Source organism: Silene latifolia, chromosome 1, assembly GCF_048544455.1.
Source record: "Silene latifolia isolate original U9 population chromosome 1, ASM4854445v1, whole genome shotgun sequence".
In the NCBI taxonomy this organism is placed as follows: Eukaryota; Viridiplantae; Streptophyta; class Magnoliopsida; order Caryophyllales; family Caryophyllaceae; genus Silene; species Silene latifolia.
The window spans coordinates 10038194-10054317 of record NC_133526.1 but is presented as its reverse complement, the minus strand read 5'-3'; the positions used below and the strand labels follow the sequence as shown (position 1 = coordinate 10054317).

Here is a 16124-nt window from a genome sequence, read left to right as displayed (position 1 = left end):
AAGCTTCTTGGGAGTATGCAGATAAGTTTGAGGACAAATTTCCTACTTTCAACTCTCAGATTTCCTCCACCCTAATTTGTTAACCAAAAAAGCACTTTCGCGCCCCTATCATTTGGAAACAATTTGTTGATGTTAGGTCGAAACCATTCAAGAGAAACTAAAACAGAAAGAACTGAATAGATAAGGGCTCCTGTCCGTGAAATGCCATCGCAGATGGGCTCTGCATATGCAATTGCATCCCGGGCATGCTATGTGGAACTTCCTGACCGATTTCTTGAACAAAGCTGGCTTACAAAGCTGCCACTCGTATCACCAGTTATTGGTTTTAACTTGGTCACCTTGAAAGTTAAAAGGTTTGTTAAGGCAGGCAGTTGTTAATGCTCGATAACTATACTGAAGAGGGCCAGACGAATGGTGTTGGAGTAGGGAACAGAAGTTTTGAAGCACCAGAAAATGTTTTAAGAAATAACTCAGAGACGGAGAAAAATTGAAAATGATTAAAACCAACAAAAATGCATACAAAAGGTCATCCGTTCGTTAAATGGCAGCAACTCTGAAAGAGACGTGGCGGGACACACTATATAGATGGCTAATTATGGAAAGCGACGATTTGCAGGAGAACAGTATTGGACTGTAAATGAAGAGGAAAAAAAAGTTGTCAAAGAAATGTAGCATTACTGCAGATTCCAATACAATAACCAAAACTTGACAGCGAGTTTCTACTCAATACTCAATAGGGGATCTCAGTCCATAGTCCATACTATCCGAGATTCTAAGCTATGTATCGCTGTGATAACACAATGGTAAAACAATATCCTAGAAAACGATTGTATGCTCTCAGTAGAGGGGATCTCAGTCCATAGTCCATACTATCTGAGATTCTGAGCTAAAACAATATCCCAGAAGACGATTGGTAATAGAAATGAAATCAGGTTCGAGGTTGAGGTGATCTGGTACGGAAAATCTCGACACCCAAATAGTCCATCTGACCATGAACAGGAACATGAGGCTTCTTAACCTTAACACGAACAGCTGAAACTCGAGCGAACTTGGCAAATGTATTGGATGCAATATGGTGCGCTATCGACTCTAGCAGATTGTGAGGCGGTCCCTCTACTACTTGTTTCACAATGCTGCCAAGCCAACAAACATATCATCAACATAATTACAAACTACGCGTGATCCAAGAAACACGAAACTAACTGTTCTACTTCTATTAAAGAGTGATTGACTGACTGACCTGTAAATCTCAGTGTAGTCGATGGTATCGGCGACATTGTCTGAAATGCCAGCATCGCGGAGGTCGGTCCACGCATCGACATCGACAACGAATCGTTGACCGAGTGTTCTTTCTTCGGGTTTGACTCCGTGAAATCCGTAAAATGTTAACCCGCTTAGTATAAGCTTATCTTGATCAATGTCCATTTCAATACCTACAATACAGAAGTATTTAATTTGATTGAACTGAAAATTAGAGAACAGATTGTTACAGAAATCTGAACTCTTGATGATGAAATAATACCTTTGACTTTTAAATTAATGTCTTCAATTTTCTAGGCTTTTGCTGGTATTCATCAAGAAATGAATCAGAGATGTGAGTTGAGGTTTTGGTCAACCCGCTTAACTGTTCAGTACGAGTATTTTAGGTCTCACGAGTCACGAGTCACGAGTCACGACACTCTTAAATGCTGTTATTACTTATTAGTAAAAGTTCTCATCTCTTAAATGACTGGTTGAGAATTTGATTTTCTTGCCTCTTGCGAATAAAATGACCAAACTTAGAAGGGGTCTAGTGTCTACCCATTAAAGTTGCCTTCAATATTTTGGAAGAAATTTCACAACTATCGGTAGAAGATACTCTTAATAAAATCCCTTATGGGGTGTTTGTTTCACGGGTATAAGTTTGGAATAGAAATCATAACCCTAGTGGTATGAGTTTGGAACTTGATTTAAAATTGAATATAATATGCTATAAATTGTTTTTTCATATTTTTGTTTATTTTAGTTTGATACCCATGGGTATCAATCTCATATCCGCTCTCCTCCTTGGGTATGAGAAACCCATAACTTACACAAGATTAAAATAAAATTAGCCTAGCAAAATAGTCATATTATGAAATTAGAAAATGTGTATAAATATAATTTATTTTAGGGATATTTTCTCGTGTATCCCTCAACTTTTTCATTTTCTAAGATGTACCCCTCTTTTTTCTTGCAAAAAAAACTTTGACCGTCAATAACTCTTGGCTACAAGTTCAGAATACGATAATTTTTTTTCAAAAAAAATTGACCGTCTTGAAGAGGTCTTCAGTTTGAAAAAGAATTTACCGACGACTCAACTCGCAGTAGGGAATTATGGTCGGTCAAAGTTTATTCGTTAAAAACGCTTTGACTAACCATAAGTACCGGTTTCGAGTTCAAAAAACGGTTAATTTTTTTTTTCAAATTCAAGGCATTGACGAGATAATTGGTTTGAAAAAAAATGAACTCGTAACAGAGAATTACTGTCAGTCAAAGTTTTTTTTTGGAAAAACGAAGGGTACGCCTTAGAAAACGAAAAAGTTTAGGGGTAGACGAGAGATATCCCTTTATTTTATTAAGCATAGTGTAATTATTATTTAGGGCTGATAATAGATGAATCTCTAATGGGTTTGTTTTCATGCCACATAAATTAATGTACAAACTCAATTACCTACAAACCTCCTACCAACAACAAATAAACATTTTCAATGTTCATATCAGGGTCCACTAAACTATTTCTGCTCTCACATTCTCTCTCCACAAACCTGAATACTAATTTGTAACTCTTCTCATCCATGAACCTTAATACTCATCTCCAACAATAAGAGGTTTGTAGACAAACCTCTAAAATAATGGATAACTCATCATACAAACCTTGTGATGAACCTCTATTACTAATGCCCTTAGTATAAGAAACGGGGTAATTGTGTAACACCTCAAAGAGGAAAAGTTGTCCCACATCGGGAAAATAAGGAGCTTGTGATATGTTTACAAAGGATTCCACCCACCACTTAATAACAAGGTCTTGTGCCTTTTGAGCTTAAGTAGGAAAAATAATGGGCTCAAAGGTACACATTCCATCTTATTGGGGTTATGTTACGACGGTAACGGGTCGGGTCATTATAAACCGAGCCTGGGGGTAGATGGCTTGGGTGTCAAAGTCTTCGAGGGCATCTCCTAGACTCAAAATTTACCCATTATCGACCACCCATGACTTGCGTCCCTAGGCCGCTACGTATGCACAGAGCCAAGACCAAAACCCCTCCTTATAAGTTATATACTTTCCTTTGCTCGACCCAAACCTTAGCAACACGAACATCCTTAAGAAAGAAATTATCATCTTAAAAGCAGACCAATTATTTTTAAAAAAAAAATAACATTACCACTTATTATAATATTTTGTTAAAACTCGACTGTAAAATAGATTTTTCTTTGAGAAATCAGAGTTAAAATAAACTTTGATTAACTTGTACACGTACATTAATGAATAAAAATTTGGATAAGCAAATGAATAATAGCCAATGGGTAGCAATTTGGATCCTCTCCATTACTTTCTTTCTCCAATTAGTCTTGCTGAAGACGGGTCGGAGCAAGTGACGGATAATGCCACTCACAAAACGGATAGGGGGGACAAGGTGGGGGCACCCCCATGTGCTTCCCTCTCTCCTCTATTTGGGTCATTTGTGAGGAAAAATGGTATCCGTCACTCCAAAGTGACGGATACGTGCCGTCACAAATGAGATTTTGTGTTCTTTCTCCATTACCTCTCAACGGTGTAGATATTATTCTGAATCGATTTAACGGTCTAATTTAAGTAATGGATGATGATGTGTAGGAGCAATAATATATAAAAAGATTCTATTAGAGGTAATAGACCATCCATTAATTTGAGGTAACGGAGAGTAGAGGTGTGCGGTGGGCCGTTATGGGGAAGTGGAGCCGGGGCACGACACTAAATGAAAATCGGGCTAGGGCGGGCCAGTGCTGGGCTAGTTTTGTGTGGCACTAACTTGGCCCACCGAGTGGCGGGCCAGTGCTGGGTAGGGTTGGGCCTATATCCGACGATTTGCATACTACTACCTATAAAAGTCATAAATTTTTAAATTACTACCTAATATACCTATTTTTACAAAATACTATCTAAAATCCTACAACTAAATACATTCTACTACTAATTTGACGGAAAATGGGTATTTGCTACTAATAAGTCGCCTGAGCTTACTCATCTAATGTGTTATGACTATTTTACCCTCACTTAACATTCTCCAACAATTACCCAACCTCACTCATCAATTAACCTAAACTTACCCAAAAATACTTATCCTTTTAATTTCTCATTGTGAATCAAAATTACAGCCTCCATTAATCGCCAAAATCCATAGTTTTTCACCATTATCAGAATCCATTTTTGAAATAATGGTCAAAAATAAAAATATTTGTCGTTTTGGGTCGGTTTTGAAAATATTTGTCAAAATGGTGTCCACGTAGACTCGGGATTTCTAGATCTAAAACACGGCACTACCAATGGCGTGTTTATAATGAGTAGGGAAAGAAATTTCATTAAAAAATGGACTAAAACAAACACGCCATTGGGAATGGTGGGTTTCGGAGGGGAAACACGCCACCCCCTATGGCGTGTCTTATGTAAATTTTTTTTTTTTTTTTAAGTTCAGTCAGTTGGGGAAAAATATTGTTGTAAAGACACGCCACTGCTAATGACGTGTTTCCTTCACAAAACACGCCATTAGTAGTGGCGTGTTTCAGGTCTAGAAATTCCGAGCCTACGTGGAGACCATTTTGACAAATATTTTCAAAACCGACCCAAAACGACAAATATTTTATTTTTGACCATTATTTCAAAAATGGACTCCCATTATCATCATCATGGATCATCTATCCGTCAGTGATTCAAGTATAGCTTCTATTCCTTAATTTGAAACCCTGACTTTATAATGAACACTATTATTGGTAATATTTTGGGGGTTTTTGTTGCTTGATGATTAATGGTATAAAATTTGTGTCTTTTTTATACTTGATGTATACATTGTTGAATTTGTTGTTGATTAATTACACACATTTTTATATTGTTGATTATAGGATGTCAATGAGCATTGTGAATGAGAGTGTTTTGAGGACATCAATTCCCAGATCTACAAGAACAAAATCCAAAAAAGAGAAAAGAGAAACATTAAGGGACGGTTAATTGAGGAGGGAAAAAATGGCTCAATAAAGAGGATTATGGAGGAAAATAAAGGATTTGATTAGTTAAGGTTAAAAGGTTAGAATTAGTAAGGGTAATATGGGTATAAATTTAGGGTAAAAATATAAGAAGGGGGAAGTCAGGTGAGTTTTGCATTTAAGTTGTGTTTTCCGTCCAATTGGTAGTAGTCTGAGTATAATTGTAAGTTTGTAGGTAGTAGTTTGTATAAGTAAGCATATTATGTAGTAATTTAAAAATTCTCGACTATAATAGGTAGTATTTTGCCATTTATCCTTTTTTTTTTTTATTTGTGTTTGGAACGGACCAGACCGAGGAAATAGTGGCATTAGGGGTTAGGCCGGGCTGGGCTGTGTGCTGAACGGACTGTCATTTTTCGATCCACACACCCAGACTGGACCAACCTAGCCCGCCACATTTCACAACTATAATGGAGAGGATCCTAACTCAATGGGCAGGGGTGTTCCGGTAATTTTGACTCGAAAGATAACTCTAAGGGCTTGCTTGGATTGAGGGTAATAGAAGGGGAATGAATAGGGGAGTAATATGTGAGGTGTATTTCCCATGTTTGGTATGCGGGTAATTATTCACCTCCTGAAATTATTATCCTTGTAAAGGGGTAATACATTACCCACCCTCCCCCTGGGTAATGATTAAGGGAGCAAAAGATCTACTCAGTAATCATTACTCTTATGCCAAACATATTATCAAGGAACTCATTACCCCACTAATTAATTTACCCAGTAGTTATCGCCCAATAAAACTTACCCCCTTAATAATTTCATGGATTCCGGCAAGCCCTAATAATGAATAATGATTTTGGATATGTAAAGTTTATATCTTTGGAGGGATGGATAAGCAAAAAATGATTATGATATAGAATAATCGTACACCAAACTGAATGATTGGGTTAAAAAAGAGTTAAAAAAATGGAGATAATAAGCAATAATTGAAAACAAAGGACTCAAAACGTTAGAGCGAGAAAGACAGAAATAAGATTGAGAATTTGAGAGAGACTCAAACACAAATACACACAGGAATTGTGACTCCCACTCACTCACGCAGTCACAGGTTAGTTACTGCTGAAGGAAGCATAATTAAAAAGAAAAGAAGCAGCAGGAAGGATGAGTGTTGGTTGAATGCTTTAATGAATGACATTGTTAACAAGGTTGGTTGGTTGGTTAAACCCAGAAAATTACTAACTTTTATTGCTTATTCTTATCATTGATTGTTTCTTAAGCATCATCTGACTTTTTTAACTATCAGTTTCTCTGCTAGATTGTTCAAAGTTTTCATTTTTTAGTATTTTTGTTACCATCATCCCTGATTTATTCTTATCTAATTGATTTAATCAGTCAAATATTCTTAAGGTAGTGTTTGGGAACACGGAATTGATTTCAATTTCTTTGTGGGTTGGTCTCTCTCATCAGTCATTATGTATGTATGTATATGGTGGGTGAAATAACAAGACATACTCAACTGATTGTTTTTTTCTTTTTTTTGTTTTCTGTTAATGGTTGCAAAATGTGCAAAGAAACCCTAAAATCAACATAAAAGTAAGTAAATAACCGCAATTCTCATTATTCTTGGACACCCAAAGGTAAAGCTGCATTATTATGCAAGTAGCTCGTGCATTACTACTGCTATTGCTGTCTGTTGGGACCAACTCACTTGATCCATTCTATGCACTCAATTCTCAATGAGTGCTAAATAACTCTATCAACATCATTCCTGATATCCATTTCCCTATTTTTGTGACGAGTATTTTAATCAAAGGCGAACAAATGATTGGAACAAGGGAGTATTTCTTTCTATTTCCTTATCTCTTTTATCATTTGGGTCCCCATCCATGATTTCAGTTTTCAATTATTCTTCTTCTTTAATTTTATGTAGGGTTCGGGGCGTGGGAGCGGGCGTGTGGGGAAGTAAGTTATCTGTGTTATAGATATTTTCCCAACTTTGCCAGATTGTTATATGCTAATTTTCCGCCTCATTATGTCACAATCAATTACTCTTAGCATGTGGGTTGATTGCTTTCGTTTAAGGTCCGGAGCTTTTTTCTGGTGCAAATGGGTTGTTGAAATTATAGGAATATATAATTTTTTCCGGGTTTTAAGTATTGCCGTTGATGCATCAGATTTTTCACACATTTTTAGTGGTGGTGGGGGTTGATGGGTGTATGATGGAAGTCAAAAAGAGACAATGCACCGACTGTTGGTTCAGTAAACATGTTTTCAATTATCATTCATTGGGTTCAAATTTTCGCAACCTGGAACTGGAAATTCGAAAATTCAGTAAAGTTGTAATTTTCCATGTTTCAGTAACTAATTTTTTCTTGATGAGGATGATGGACACTGGACTAAATCAAAGTGGCAATTATGGCTGATTATTCCTAGTGACATTAAAAGGCAATTTTGCCACAGTTTTACTGTTTAAGTTGAGACATGTGAGAGTATTTATTGCAAACTGTTACTCCCTTTTACTCAGTACTTCTTAGCCATTGTAACCTAAAAAGAAAATCAGTAATAAGAGAATTTGGAGGACCACCAGCCTTTTGTGGGCCTCAAACTGTAAAAGCTGTCCTTGTTAGATAGGGCTATTGGTGAATTTGGTTGTTGTTAGATTTGGAAATTAAAATTTTGTTGCTTGTTTTCCATCTCCCACCTATTAGCTTCTCCATTTTTGTGTGCTGTTTCATCACAGGTAACAGTAAACACTCGATTTCGAGTATTTTTTTTTGTTAAAGTGATTTATCTAATATTGTGCAGCCTAGAATTTGATTCTCTTTCATTCTGTGTTTGATATTCAGCTCAAATAAACCCTTTTTTTATTGCAGATCTGGTCACAATCGATTTCCTTCCGTCCTTGTTCGTGGGTGTTGTCGGTTATATTAGAAGGTTGTTCTTTAGTGTTCTGGACCCACTGCAGTTTTCCACCTTTGAATTATCGTGGTCTAGTACAGTAATTCTTCAGTTGGTATTGGTTATTTCAGACTAAGTACATTCGAGTGATTCCAAACAACAGCTTGGCAAGTTGGTAGTGGACCTGAACAAGAATTAATGAGTGTGGAAGAAAAAAGTGATTGCAGTATCTGGAGTAGAGAGCAAGACAAGGCATTTGAGAATGCCATCGCGACTCATTCAGAGGATTCGGAGGATCGTTGGGAAAAGATAGCCGCTGATGTGGCAGGGAAGACCATAGAAGAGGTTAAGGATCATTATGAAATCCTACTTGAGGATATCAACGAGATCGAGTCCGGCCGTGTTCCCTTGCCTTCCTATAGTTCTTCTTCAGAGGGTTTAACGGGTGACAAGAAAAAGAGTCAATCTGGGAGTGCAGCTAACGAATCCAATCATGGAGGCAAGGCGTCAAAAGCAGATCAGGAGCGCCGTAAAGGCATAGCTTGGACAGAGGACGAACACAGGCAAGTTTGACTATGTCTACTTTTGATTTTGTTTCTCTATATTGCTTGGCATAAACTCTTTTTTATGTAGCTGTTTTTTTTTAAATTTTTAATCACACTAATTTTTATTATATGCTTTCTGACCTCAGCTTAACTATAGCTTAAACAACCGTTTTATAGTGTTAGATCCGCAGATACTTCTTTGGTTTTTTGCCTTCCGAATTTGTGAATGTGCCGGGATGTAGTTAACACTTAACATGCCCTGGACTTCTTATTGTGAGGTAGTAGTCAATAGTCATTCCAAGCAATTCTCGACACCATTTTCACTGGGTCATATGAGAAAAAGCTTTGTTGTGTTGTTAATACAGAGCTAAGGTTACGAAGGTAAGGTTGTGTATATTTGACTTATGTTTTGCCCTCCATTTGCTGGTGCCCTTGAGGCACTAAGGGGACCGTTGTTGTTGTGAGAATCGAAATTGTGTTTAAAGTTCAATTATCCTGTCAGCTATTCCTGTTGGGTGTGCTGGCGTTTGAAGATAAGTTTACTAAATTGTACAAAATTTTATGCTATTTGACTAATTAGTAGGTCTTGTTTTTGTTAGTTCTCACAATGTGACAATTTCCTTTCCCAAACGATTAGAACTTGTGCTTTACTAGGAGTCGGCCACTGGGATATATTTGGTGGATATGATTATCCTTCTCTATCGTGTCATTGTGCGTTTCTAAATTGCCAGGAGTCTTATTACTTTGTAGTTGTACCACACGGTGCCAGTCTTGTAATTTGGGACGTAATACAAAGCTATCATTCTGAGTCATTTGGAATAGGCTCTCGGTGTTTCTACCGTTTAATATATAACAATATAATCACTTGATTATTATTGATAGGTAAAAATTATTTATAGCTCAATATAACTTGGAGAATACCCAAAACTCTAGATCTAGAATATCTATTATCTTTAACATAAACAAGATAGATCTTCATCACTATAATATACTCTCTAATAATAGTATATGTCTAATAATAGGCATAGGCAAGAGTTTTTGAGGCACTCTGATAATGCTTTTGTTAATATCAAGTTATTAGATGCCATGTTCAAGTTGTATCTTTGTCTCTTCAAGTAGTAGTAGCTATGCTAACTAGAGTTTCGTGCAATTTGTCAGTAAATAGTATTGACTATAGAGAACTTCTATGTTCACCTTACATCGGAATAGGTGGAATAGATTAAGGTCTTACTGTTTTTTCAATGCTCCCTCCATTTCCTTGCTGAATACCAGGATCTGCTTTGCATTTGTTTAACGACAGCTGAATGAACTATCGCTCTAAGACCTTTAAGTTTATGTTTGGAAATTACTGTCACTACCTTAAAACAATCGAATGTACTTTGAAAATATAAATTCACGAGGAGAATTTAGTGCAATGCATTAGTCAATTAAAAAAAAAACTATTTTAGTTTTTAAACTAGTGCTTTCTTGTAACTATTCATAATGGCTGAAGAAGTATACACTAAGATACGGAGCATTTCTTGCTTGCACCATATTTTTTCCTAAATTTAAAGACCATCTGTGTCTTTAAAGAGAATCACAGTGTGATGCTTTGTTTTTATGTGTCAAGACAGTGAGTTTTAGTGTGATTTACGTCTAAAGAGTCAAGATAGATTAGTTTTCTTGTTTTTTTCTTCTTTTTGTGCTTGTGTGATTGTTTCCTATTGCTGCTTCAGCTATTTTATACTCTGTACTACGGATCTCTTACTGTGGTATTTGTTGTACACCAAATATTAACTACTATCTTCATCCAAAATTGTCGATTCTAATCTGACCATGATAGTTACGACGCAGATATTTCTGCACATATTTGTAGAAATACAAATTATACAATGCAGCCTTTGCCATGTTTGATTTTTCACATTATCATTTTAAAAGTTGTAACTATTGTTAGTGCGAAAATATTGGGTGCAATTCAACATTGTTTGACCAACAAAGTTGAATGGTGATAATATATGGTGAAAGTGAATGGAATACTTAAGTTGAAAAGAGGTCATTTGATTATACAAATGGTAACAAACAAACTGATGTGGTTGGTTCTTTTGATGTTAATTAACATGGTAGATTACGATCCGAGCCAGTTATTTACAAATATCTATCACTAATCAGTTTCATGGCCATTTAGAAACAGCATATGTTCTCCTTTTATCTCTCTCTGCCAGGTAATTGTACGCTTGAATAATTCTCTGAGTCGCACATCTGTCAATCTTCAATATTAATAAAAATAATGTGGTTGATTGCATATTGTGAGAAATATCGGGTATATCTATTGAATTGAGGAGTTGCAAACTCTTGAAAAAGCGACTGTTTCATGCCGTAGCAAAAGAACCCTGGCAATGTTAAAGAGAGTAAGACTTTACAGGCTTATATGACCCAGAATCCTAGATGAATTTGGTTTGGATGTGAGAAAGGTGTGAAAGTAGTAAAGTACTGGTTTGATTTTCATTTACAAATCTTTCATCTTAGCTTGGGATCTCTGGTTGCCTGTCAATTTTTCGGCGTTTTTGAAGTAATATTGGTGTTAATACCTCTTACTATGGTTGACCCACAGGTTATTTCTTCTGGGTTTGGAGAAATACGGGAAAGGAGATTGGAGGAGCATATCTCGCAACTTTGTGGTAACGCGAACACCCACGCAAGTAGCGAGCCATGCGCAGAAGTACTTTGTTAGGTTAAACTCGATGAACAAAGAGAGGAGGAGATCGAGCATCCATGATATCACTAGCGTAAACGGTGCAGATCTTTCGACATCACAGGGACCAATTACAGGTCAGACGAATACAGCTCTTTCTGCGCCTTCTTCTGCCAAATCCAACAAACAGGCGTCTTCAAACGCTCCAGGAGTCGGCATTTACAGTGCTCCGACCATTGGACAGCCAATGAGCAGGCCTGCCATTGGTACTCCCGTCCATCTGTCAGCTCCTCCGCACATGGTGTATGGTGCACGGGTTCCGGTTCCAGGATCTGCGAGTCCTATGTCATCCCAAAAGCCGCACTCCTCCACTCATAGGTAACATAGCCAATTACTAGTAGTTGAGTCATATTTTGTGGGTTTGTCTAAAACTTAGCTAGAGCGAATCTTGTACAAAACACAATAATTTTTACTAAATGTCAGCAATAGTGAGATTCGAAATGTACAACCTCGCCATACAGGCTAGTTTGATCGGATTTGGGAGGTGAACTTAGTTTAAGCATTGTGCTTTTTGAATGAGAAAACTTGTTTATCTATTGTGGATTTCATGTAGATAGGACGACCTTGTTGCCTGTGATTATGTAGTGATCGACGAAGGAGGGGAAAATCCATCTCTTGGCTACGACTTGGTTTCCGTTTCATTATGGCTTTGTTTTTATTACGATTGCACATTTACTATTAGCCTTCACATAGAATGTCGGGAGTATCTTATATAATCGACTTATTTTGTTACTTGCTTTACGATTGCCATGGTCCACATTTTAATCGACTAAACTTGTTTATGTGTCGTTTCAAACATCATATGAGGAAGTATTTCGAAAAATTAATTGTAGAAGGTGAGGTCCAACGGAGTCTGAAAATTTCAAACCAGAAACTGTTCTCGTAAGTTGGTTTTGACACAACCAGTGATGGCGGTGGTGGTCGTTCAGCAGTAGGAGGTGGTTAAGATGGTGGGTGTTTTAGTGTTTTTTTGTTTCGTATAGAAAAGTTGCATATGATTTCTCAAAAAAAAAAAAAAGTTGCATATGATTTAGTAAAATAAGTGGAAGGAAAATTAATCGAGAAAATAAAAAAAAAATGGGTGGTGCTCATTCATGTACGGATTTTACTCATTCATGGACGTAAATGACCATAATGCCCCTTTTATTTTAATGATTTCATTTTAATACCCTTCTTCAATCTCTCTCTTCTTCATTTACTCTTTTCTCACTCTAATTGCAACCATCCAACCACCATTTGTCAGCCACCATCGACCACCTTTACCGGCGTCTCTCTTGTGCGAAAATTACCAAAATAGCAAAAAAGTAGAATAAATAAAAAAACATTCAACACAAAAAAAGGAAAAGTAAAAGACATTGATACAATTTGAGATCTTGAACTGTATCCCTTTCAATTTATCATATCCATTTCTTCTCGTTATGCGGGTAAATTAATTACTTCTATTAATCGAAGGCTGCTTGTAAATAAAGCATTATTGATTTGCATCATTTGTTTTCTTGGCTAGGTGTTGGGATGTTTGTAGGATTACAGGGGTGTCTAAGACCACGGGCAACCACGGGCGTGGGAACTGGGTCTCCGCTTTTGATCACCGGATTACAAGTTTTTATTAATGAAATTCAATACAAACATCAAATTATAATAGACTTGTGCATTCATATTTGGGGCCTCATTTTTCCGTGTCGTACTGGGCCTTCATTTGTTTTAAGACGCCCCTGTGTAGGCACAAATTGTTGTATAAGACATAAATTTAGATAAGACTGGTCCAATAATATGAGACCCATTAAAATTACTTAGTAAAAATATAAAAAATATTTTTATATTAATAACTTAATATTATAAGTTGATAATATACATATTTAAATTTGTTAGTTTTCAAAATAAGTCATAAAGTTATCAAAATAAAATAAAAAACTTGATATAGTAATGACTTGTGCTTGGGCTTTATCTTATTGGGTCAGTCTATGCTATAGGACGGTCCTATAGGAGAGTTGCTGCTGTGTAGGAAACATGCAGTAAGTGTAGAATTTTGTTCATTAAAACGTTGGTCACCACTACCCTTAACAACTCTTACCATGCCACCACAATCAGGCACCACCAACGTCATTGCCACAACCGACTTACGCTGTCCCTCTGCCCAAAGTTGGCGGCAGCCGCCGTTTCCCACCCTAATACTGGGACGGTTTAAACAAACCCTAATGTAATTAGCGTAAACCAATTCCTTAATTTGATATAATATAATTAATAAAATTAAGAATTAAAATTATTACTCGATCGATACGAGAAGTAGCATTCACTATTGTGTAGTTTGATGGATTTGATTAATTTTGGGGATTCGATTAATTTTGTGTGGGAGAGAATTAGAGAGCATTAGAGAGAGAGAATTAGGCAAATGACATATTATGGAAAAATAATGAAAAAAAGTCCATGAATAAGTAAAACTTGTACATGAATGAGCAACTACGAAAAAAATTAACCAAACAAATACTCATTCAGTTCCGCTAATTTGTTTACTTATTCCACTTTAGAATTTCTCATTTATTTATTTACCTTTTTATATTAAGAAGATTTTGTACGGGTAATTTGATCATACACATTTGTTATGATCCACTTGTGACTTGCCCATTCACTAATAAGTAATAACACCACCAAAAATAGTCCCCTCCTTTTGTCAAAACCAAATGTAAACAATTGATCGAGGCGGAAGAATTATGTACGCAAGCGGAAAAAAAATGCATAATTGCAAAAAAAAAAAAAGGTTGGCCAGTAGTACCAAGAAACATAATTTCCATCCCAAATCTGGTCGGTCCTACTCTAACCAATTCCATGTGCACTTAAAAGGCTAATGGGTTGGATTCCAGAATTAAGGCTAAGGGGATGTAATTAATGATGTACTCTATCATGCAATGTACCTATTATATAGGAATAGTTGATTTGATTTACGTATACTATATAACGAACGGTCTTATTTAAGTTTTTGCGTATGTAACTATATAAACCTCTTCCTTTATCTTGTGAAATAAGGTGTCCCAAGTGAAATGGCCATATTGAAAATACAGAGAGATTGATAAATGAGTTATTGGGCGGCATGATTGTCATCCTAATTTCTTCGTTAGATTAAGATTAGCAATTACTTACTCCGTCTCATTCATTTGTTTACTTTTTATATTCTTTACCAATCGTTAGGCGCGGTGGTAGCATGGGGCTGCGCTTGGTAGGGTGGTCTGCGGATCGATCCCCACAACTGCAATTGGGAGGGGTTTAAATACCGTAATCCTTGAACACCCAATGTGGTTCGGATTACTGGATGATTTAGACCAAAAAAAAAAAGAGTATTTTAATTAAAGGTAAACAAATAATTGAGACGGAATAATTTAAATAGTGCTTCTTGACTAAAGTCTACAAGTACAATTTAGGTAGAATTGGGCGGCATTGTTGTCGCATTTCTTTCTGCAGAATGTAGCATGCCACATGCCTAAGTACTAGGTCATCAATGTAAAGGTAGAATTATGTTTGGTAAGTGGAACATAGTCGTAGTTGGCATTTGCCAATCTTTGCATCACAAAAATGCACTGCCACCAAAAGCAATGCTTGTTAAATTTTATTGACACCCAACTAACTCTGTTAACTGTTTTTAATTGTATTCACTAATTCCTTCCAATTTGGGTGACTGGACCCAAGAATTAAAGTGTCCTCTTCGTTAGCTTGTGTCTCAGAACGAAATTAGTTTAGACGATTTGGATAATAATACAGTCGCGTCAAAACAACTTTTCTTTGATAGATAGTGTTTTGATCCCTATACTTGTTTATCCTAGGGTATTGCAAAATATCTCACGGGATAGGACTAACACTTGCTTCTTGTTCTAGCCTTAAGCCCTTAATAGACAAACTCTGGAGAAATACCTACAACAACACACTTTTGTTACCCGATATAGTTACTTGGTTGTCTTAGTTTACGGTATTAGTAAAATAAGTGCATTTGACCAAATGAGTCAAATGCCGACCGTATAAAAACTTTTTTTTACAGCTGCCCAAAAAAAAAAAAAAAAAAAAAAAACTTGTTTCTTGTTCTAGCAAAGAGTCCAGAGAATATTGGGAGTTTTGTAGTACCAAAATCCGCATATGTCAATGAGAATTGTCGTTTCTCATCAAATTCTTCAATGAAAAATGTTGATTGTAAGACTGTTTTAACCAAAAATAACTGTCAAATGCCCATCGATAAATGAAAAGTGCGGTCTGGCCACCGGGGTGGAGAAAAACTCCCAAAAACGCAAGGCCCTTCGCTCTTACAACTTTTAACAGATTGTAACGTTGTATGGCATGATGAACATAAACATCAGAATCTTCAACTGCTTCATATTATAACCAGGAAGGAACACAAAGCTTACAGAGCAGTAGAGCAGTGGCGGCAAACAACAGACAGTGGCGGACCTAGAAAATATTCTTTCCGGTGTCCTGCATTATTATTATAAACGGAGTATATTGTAATATATCGTATTTATTTTAACAATTAAAGATGTCACTTTTACATTTCCTGTTTACTTGCTCTACCAAATCTTAATAAAAACTGCTGCAACCATATAATAGATGTTTATCTTTGTCTATAAAGTAAGAACTAAGAATTGGAGATGATGATAAAGTTAGCAGAGCTGACTCGAAAGTTTAACGGCTTAAAGATGGCACACCACCTAACTTAACTAACATGGACATGTCATACTGTTATCAGCTCCAACTTTCTATTATTACATTAC

General features: G+C 36.4%; 2 protein-coding genes across 7 annotated transcripts; one reads left to right on the top strand and one right to left on the bottom strand.

The window, feature by feature from the left end:
• Positions 1–655: 655 nt before the first annotated feature.
• Positions 656–1626, bottom strand: LOC141597738 (dihydroneopterin aldolase 1-like). Its single transcript, XM_074418038.1, has 3 exons — positions 1523–1626; positions 1241–1433; positions 656–1133 (listed from the first exon to the last, which is right to left on the bottom strand). Exons 2-3 carry the CDS (start codon positions 1423–1425, stop codon positions 929–931), a joined length of 390 nt encoding a protein of 129 aa, XP_074274139.1. The 5' UTR covers positions 1426–1433; positions 1523–1626; the 3' UTR covers positions 656–928.
• Positions 1627–6179: 4553 nt separating this feature from the next.
• On the top strand, positions 6180–11998 carry LOC141597672 (transcription factor SRM1). Of its 6 annotated transcripts, XM_074418034.1 has the most exons (5): positions 6183–6407; positions 7133–7164; positions 8076–8136; positions 8232–8663; positions 11236–11998. In XM_074418034.1, exons 4-5 carry the CDS (start codon positions 8299–8301, stop codon positions 11696–11698), a joined length of 828 nt encoding a protein of 275 aa, XP_074274135.1. In that variant the 5' UTR covers positions 6183–6407; positions 7133–7164; positions 8076–8136; positions 8232–8298; the 3' UTR covers positions 11699–11998. The 6 variants fall into 6 exon arrangements, with proteins under 6 accessions (XP_074274136.1, XP_074274133.1, XP_074274135.1 ...); XM_074418032.1 differs by lacking the exon at positions 7133–7164 and having other exon boundaries at positions 6181–6407; XM_074418037.1 differs by lacking the exon at positions 8076–8136 and having other exon boundaries at positions 6208–6407.
• Positions 11999–16124: the final 4126 nt, after the last annotated feature.

Excerpts from the sequence above, each read along its gene's own strand:
- LOC141597738 (XM_074418038.1), bottom strand. The coding sequence starts at position 1,425 with ATGGACATTGATCAAGATAAGCTTATACTAAGCGGGTTAACATTTTAC. Across the intron at positions 1,134-1,240 it reads GACTACACTGAGATTTACAG|CATTGTGAAACAAGTAGTAG; the intron begins GTCAGTCAGTCA and ends TTGGCTTGGCAG.
- LOC141597672 (XM_074418035.1), top strand. The coding sequence starts at position 8,299 with ATGAGTGTGGAAGAAAAAAGTGATTGCAGTATCTGGAGTAGAGAGCAA. Across the intron at positions 8,664-11,235 it reads TGGACAGAGGACGAACACAG|GTTATTTCTTCTGGGTTTGG; the intron begins GCAAGTTTGACT and ends GTTGACCCACAG.